Below are 6,351 nucleotides of genomic sequence, written 5' to 3'. Positions count from 1 at the left end.
AATAATAATTTGTACAAAATTTGGGTCTTTTTTAGTAGAATTCATATGAAAAATTCCACTTTTAATTTGGATTTCTGACGTAGAAGAGTGAAGACGAAGAAAACATTTCTGCAGGAGGTTCCTTCCAAGATTCAAACCCCATACAATAATATCAGTCACTCTAAAGCATAATGCCAGATTCCATCACGTGAATTTCTTAGCAATAATTTCAGAAAACTGTCTAGAAATTTCAGAAAGGTTTATCAACACAAATATATAATATAATCAATCCCGTAAAGTAAAAAGATTAAAATAAACCAGTATTATCAAATTTCTTTTCGTTTTTCCAATGATTACTTCCTCCTCGTATGCTAGTGTGCTACTGCACAAGATTAGAGGGATGTTAGCAAGTTCTGCAATCTATACACGGACATAAATTAATCACCAATTAGCCATCCTCCTCCTTTGCATTTTGCCCACCATGTGCTCCCATGCAACATCGCCAACAAAAACATTTCATGCAGCAACTTGGTCTCAAACATTTTGGGCATTTGGGTCGCCAGCAACATTTTATGCATCTGGGTCTCCAACATTCCGGACAGCTAGGTCTCAAGCATTCTGGACAGCTAGGTCTCAAGCATTCTGGGCAGCTAGGTCTCCAGCATTCTGGGCAGCTAGGTCTCCAGCATTCTGGGCAGCTAGGTTTCCAGCATTCTGGGCAGCTAGGTCTCAAGCATTCTGGGCAGCTAGGTCTCCAGCATTCTGGGCAGCTAGGTCTCCAGCATTTTGGGCAGCTAGGTCTCCAGCATTCTGAGCATTTGGGCCGCCATGAACATTTTATGCAGCAGCTGGATGTTGAACAATTGGGGCACTTCGGTTTCCAGATTTTAATTTTACAGCACCAGTTAACAGAAACTGTGGACCTTGTTTGTAGACGAATCTTTTTGAGGCGGATTGCTGTGGTCATGTTCTCCATCTCTTGGATAAATCTGCAAAGATGGTGGATGTAATCAGGGTAAAGCTCCAAGTTGCAGTGCCCGCCTCCTTTAATCCACAGGGGCTCGTATGGTTCCCTTGCCATTTTCCACAGCCCATTGCCATGTAACACATTGACAACATCATCCTCTGTCCCCTGTAAATTTATCCAACCCCGTATCAACATATGTAGTGCAGAGAAATTTGACAAAGATGGTTTCTTGGAGGAGAATCATTAGTTGACTTAGCATATGTATCACAAAGCAGCACTTCACAAAACTATAGGACGGTTCTTCCAAGGAATCTTTAATATTACAAAGTGAAAGAGCTTCCCTCTTCCATCGTTGGAGAGTCCATTTGATTGAGCCACAAGGGAAACCCAAGTTTTAGTGCAAGGGGGATAGCCAGTTTATATTGTTTTTTCTGGAAATAATTATTGGTGCATTAATCATGAGGAACTTGTGCTGCTTGGCTCCTTAGTTTCTATTGTACTTTTGGATAACTTGGTTCATAATCTAGATGAGTCACCTAGTAAAAATACCTACAAAAAAAGTTCCTAGTTTCTCCCCATAAGGTGTGTACCTCAAGTTTTGGGCATAAACTTGAGATGACACTGAAACCTATTTTATTGTAAAGGGTATGTTTGGATTTGTCGTGGTTTTCCCCTTTGCATTAGAGGATTTCCTCATAACCCTTGGTGCTTGTGCATGATTGATCCCTCTAACTTGTCGTGTGATTAGGTTGAATTGTGCTCTTTCATTTGAAATCTTGGTTAAAATATTGATAATCAGTCTAATATCACTAGATTTTCATGATTCAAGAAATGACTAGGTTGTGGCCCAACAAGGATGAAAGTAATTCAAAAAGGTGCTCCTATTCAACAAAAGTGTGGGGAATGTGACATTCTCTACAACCCTGTGATACATAAGAGACTATCGAACATGCACATCTGCAAAACCATTCCGCCTCTCCACACAAGATGCTCTCACGCAACAGCCAAGCCCAATCAATCTCAAGTACCGTTATAAAGTTTCTGTTCCTCTCAAATTCAACCTACATTCTCAACTCCATGTAACTTTTCTCCGTATGATTCAGGCTGCCTACTGTCTTAGGGCGCATCATGCATTGATAAGACAAACTAGAAAACTTTCATCTGATTAGTACTTATCAGATAAAAGCCCATGTGTTTCTCAAAAAGTAAATATTTACATGTGTATATATATAACCACCTATGTTACGGCAAAACAGGGGTTTGTCCTCTGTTATGCCACTGTCATACTCTTGCACTAATGTCTGCATCCAAAGCTTTCTATACATGGTACTTTTAAGATTTTTTCTTTCAAATCTTGTTTCCAACATGCTATTATACTGAGCATGACTTGTGCCAAGATAGAGAACCGTAATGGGTGCTGCATTTTATGATAATTATGCACATAAAAGCTGGTGGTTATCACGTAAACAGAACCCAGATTACCTAAACAACTTGCTTGGATGTGTAATTGAATTCTGGCATGCACTATAAAATTGCAGAGAGACCAAAAAAATGTGGATCAGACAGTTAGGATTATCCCATTTGTGGAAAAGAAAGTTCTCATGCATCAGAGTATTCATCGACAAACTTAGTGAAATGATATACAATCAGATCAAGGGATTCAAGCAGGTGTTTCCTGAGTCCTTCAAGAATCATCCGGAGATTATCTCTCCATTAAAACTAAAGGCATGATACGTTTGCTTCTTGAGTCACCAATTACAAATAAGCACGAGAAGGAAGAAGAAACTACCGGGAAACAAGAGCTTTGCAATTATTGAACATGGCACAGAACTTACATGTATCACCAGCACAGGACACTTAACCTTCTTAATTTTGTTGATGTTCTGCATAAAATAGGATGGTTACTAGTTTGAAATGCAGCAGAAATAGTAATAAGCCCAATAACATTCTAAGTGAGCCAATGGAATGGACTGGAAGCGCATTGTTATGTCATCATCTTATAGGCAGGCATATTTTCTAATGATCAGTTAACTCACAGCATCTCTGTTCTAATAAACAAGATGAACTCTTTACCTTATAAATGTCGAAGCAAAATGTGAACTTGACATGGCAGAGAACACGAAGACCAGAAAGAATTGCACTATGCAGAACTACGGCTCTGAGCCTCGGCAATTTAGCTGCCAAGTGCAGCGTTGGTCCACTTCCCACTGACTGCCCATACAAGATCAAGTCTTCCTGGCTAACTCCATACTCAGTTTCAAGACACTGATATACTGCTTCTATATCAGCATATGTATTGGATTCACTAGGCTGCATATCATAGAGATAAAGCATGATTAAGTACTTCAACCACTTGATCCACAAGGCTGTCATATTTTAAACTATTAAATTTGACGAGAAACCAGAAGACAAAAATTATGCAAACTGATAAGAATGTTTAGAGTGAAGGAAGAAATGATCCATAATGTCCATAAATACTAAATAAAACTTAACATTGATTGCAATGCCAACCTATCAGATGATTCAACATTGTCGCCAACAGTAAGAAGATGTGTTTCATCTATAAAATGGGTATTAACCATCCAAACAAAGATCACAACATCCTAAACTTAGCCGCATTGTTGTTGTAGTATTCTGAAGCATAAACATAAAACAACTCTAGATGCATCAGAACTTTTATCACATTATTCAGTACTTTTTTTTTTTTTTTTGATAAGTAATAAAGAACTTTTATCACATTATTCTTTACTGAATCCCAGTATTCTGAAGTATCACATCATCGACTACTGAAACCCAAACTTTTCGAAAATTTGCTTCATATATCTTGATTCAGAATGTATGCCTCCCTTCAAACATGGGTGTTCTTTTCTTTGTGAATCATACAAGAAAAATCTCAACATCCCATCTATTGTCCATTCCTACCACCTGCTTCTCGCATAGTTGCTAGTTACTGTAATAATTTTTCCAAAGCCTCAAACTGCTTCTATAGTGTAAATCCGGTCTCATTATCTGAGATGGTATGTGACCTGTTTGGTTCAACCAGGTCATTAAAAGGAAAGGGTATTCATCAAAAAAGCAAGTATGGAGGAGCATAATATAGATAATGCATAGTTATAGTACACTCAAGATCACATTATGGCCTACCTTACCAGCAGAGGCTCCATAGCCAGAATAGTCGTATCTGCGACATAAAATTCAGATGGAAGAAATTAAAATAAAACCAATTTGCAGAAGAGAATCAGGAACTGCAAAATGCCTAAAGCGTACATGAATCGCATTGTACCGAAGATCAGTGCCACACGGAAAGCAAATCCGTCGAAAACAATACCACAAATCAGAAAATTTTTTAAGGCCCATGGAAACAGAATCGAAGTATTGATTGATAAAACAAAAATGGATAGAAATTTTAGAACTTAAAAAAATTCCCAGTTATAGCTTCAAATGAAAGGGCAGAAAGGTAAGATGGCAAGAATTTTCCAAGATCTTAATCAAAGTAAAAAAGGTGCATCGCTGTAAAGAAAAGGAGATCCTAGAAAGTTCTACGGCATACGAGGTATCCATTGACTCCATTCACCCACAAAACCTCACGGAGCCCCAAAATCTCCGAGCTCCCGAAAAATAAAGAGTAACGGCTATGCCATGTGTTCATCAGTGTAAAACAATACATATTCATTACCTTATGCTGGGGGGGAAAGTGAAAACAAGGGCCAAAAAGAAAAGGCGGAAAAAGACTGATAAGGAGTGAGAAGTGAGAACACGGAAACTATTAAGCCAACCCTCTTTGTTTTTCACCTTTTTCATTGTAAAAACACATTAGCCACTGACACCTTGAGGGGAAAAAGAAAGTCATTAGAGAGAACACGGAACAAACTACGATCTTTACTAATAACAGATCTAAGCCCAAGAAAATCAGCTCCAAAAATATATCTCTTGAAAAGACAGTAAATGAAAAATCAATATGCCTCACACAAACCATCACATTTATAACCAAGCAATAGAATGGTAGAGAGGCTTCAAAGCCCTGACACAAAGATTTATCCTTTCAGAACAGGGAGCGAAAAGAAATATATGAAATTTATGAAGTGCAAACCCATTAGATTAGAGAGACAGCTATTTTTTTTTTTTTTTTTCTGAGGATAGAGAGCTATTCAACATTGAGACAACCAACTATAAAAATATACCATATAAATGAAATGACCATTTTAATAAGAAAAAAATAATTAGAAATTAGAAGGAAAACAACACTGACCCTATGAGATTAACTCTGAGATTGACTTTGAGCTGCACAAAGAGGTCATAGAGCTGACCAAGGTCAGCAGCATTACCATGAGAGTAAAGCAGAGTGAGGCGAGCCAATGGGTTCCTCAGATAAAAAGCAACAATCTTATTGCCACGCTTAGTGTCAATCAGCAAGACGTCCAAGGAATTGTCATCAGCGGGAGGAATCGGAATCGACGGTGAAGACGACGACACCACGGTGAGCTTTCCATCGTCGCGCTTCTTGATCTGGTACGTGGGCGGAGACGGCGGAAAAAAGGCAAACTTGGCCGCCAGTTGAGAGACCATGCAACCCATTCACCCCCCGAGATGATGTAAAAGAAGCCAAACTCATTGAAGGAGAAGCAATCTCGACTGCATGTGTACAGACAGAGAGGGAGGGGGTTCCCGGTGGTATAGAAGTGAGAATGAATGAGTGAGGAAATGGGCAGCAAGCTGGGTTTTGTGGGGTGGCTTGAAAAGTGATGGCCGGGGTTGAGTGGCTTTTAGCTTTATGGCGGAACGGGGAAGTGAACTAGCTTTTGTGGATCTTGTTTGGGTTTGTGATGGAAAGGGAGAGAAAGAAGAATGAAGAGAGCGTTAAGAATACTGGTATGATGTGTTTGTGTAAAGCCAGATTTGTTTAAAGATGAGGTAATTAGTTTTTATGGGTAGAAGATGTTGCACTTGCAGATTTCAGCCGTGTGAGTGCGTGACTGTAAGCATGAGAGAGGCCCAGAGGTGAAGAAGGAAAAGAAGATCGTGCAACTAGATGGTGCTACTGCTCTAGTACAGAGTAGAGTGTGAGGGCTGGCAAGAAAAATAGCCTTTTATCAGAAGAGAGAGAGAGAGAGTTGGAACAGAACCTTAACGCAGTTTCAAAAGAAAAAAGAGTTAAATTTATATGCATGACTTCATTGTATGTCAGTAGTACAGACAAGCAGGTCAATTTTGTATCTGATATCCCGTCTCGTCCTCCTACAAGACATTTTTATTTTGGCCTGTTTCTGAGTTTTTTGCCTACTCTCGTCTCTATTAAAAAAGCTAAACCTCGGTTCCCTTTGCCGACACCTGTTTTCCTCTTCTCCTATTAAACTCTCTGAGTGGAGTTTTTGGTTTGAAATCTTGGAATATAGTTTTGAATGCGG

At 39.1% G+C, this 6,351-nt stretch overlaps 1 protein-coding gene across 3 annotated transcripts; it reads right to left on the bottom strand.

Annotated features, from left to right (window-relative positions):
* Positions 1–217: 217 nt before the first annotated feature.
* Positions 218–6,143, bottom strand: LOC122290170 (alpha/beta hydrolase domain-containing protein 17B). 3 transcript variants are annotated; one of them, XM_043097740.1, is made up of 5 exons: positions 5,196–6,143; positions 4,091–4,127; positions 3,020–3,256; positions 2,782–2,829; positions 218–1,111 (listed from the first exon to the last, which is right to left on the bottom strand). In XM_043097740.1, the coding sequence occupies exons 1-5, from the start codon at positions 5,519–5,521 to the stop codon at positions 428–430; spliced, it is 1,332 nt and encodes a 443-aa protein (XP_042953674.1). In that variant the 5' UTR covers positions 5,522–6,143; the 3' UTR covers positions 218–427. The 3 variants fall into 3 exon arrangements, with proteins under 3 accessions (XP_042953674.1, XP_042953675.1, XP_042953676.1); XM_043097741.1 differs by lacking the exon at positions 5,196–6,143 and adding an exon at positions 4,623–5,132; XM_043097742.1 differs by lacking the exon at positions 5,196–6,143 and adding an exon at positions 4,214–4,616.
* Positions 6,144–6,351: the final 208 nt, after the last annotated feature.

This window comes from Carya illinoinensis, chromosome 12, assembly GCF_018687715.1.
Source record: "Carya illinoinensis cultivar Pawnee chromosome 12, C.illinoinensisPawnee_v1, whole genome shotgun sequence".
Lineage (NCBI taxonomy): Eukaryota > Viridiplantae > Streptophyta > Magnoliopsida > Fagales > Juglandaceae > Carya > Carya illinoinensis.
Note: the sequence above shows the minus strand (reverse complement) of the source record. Positions and strands in the feature narration are given on the sequence as shown.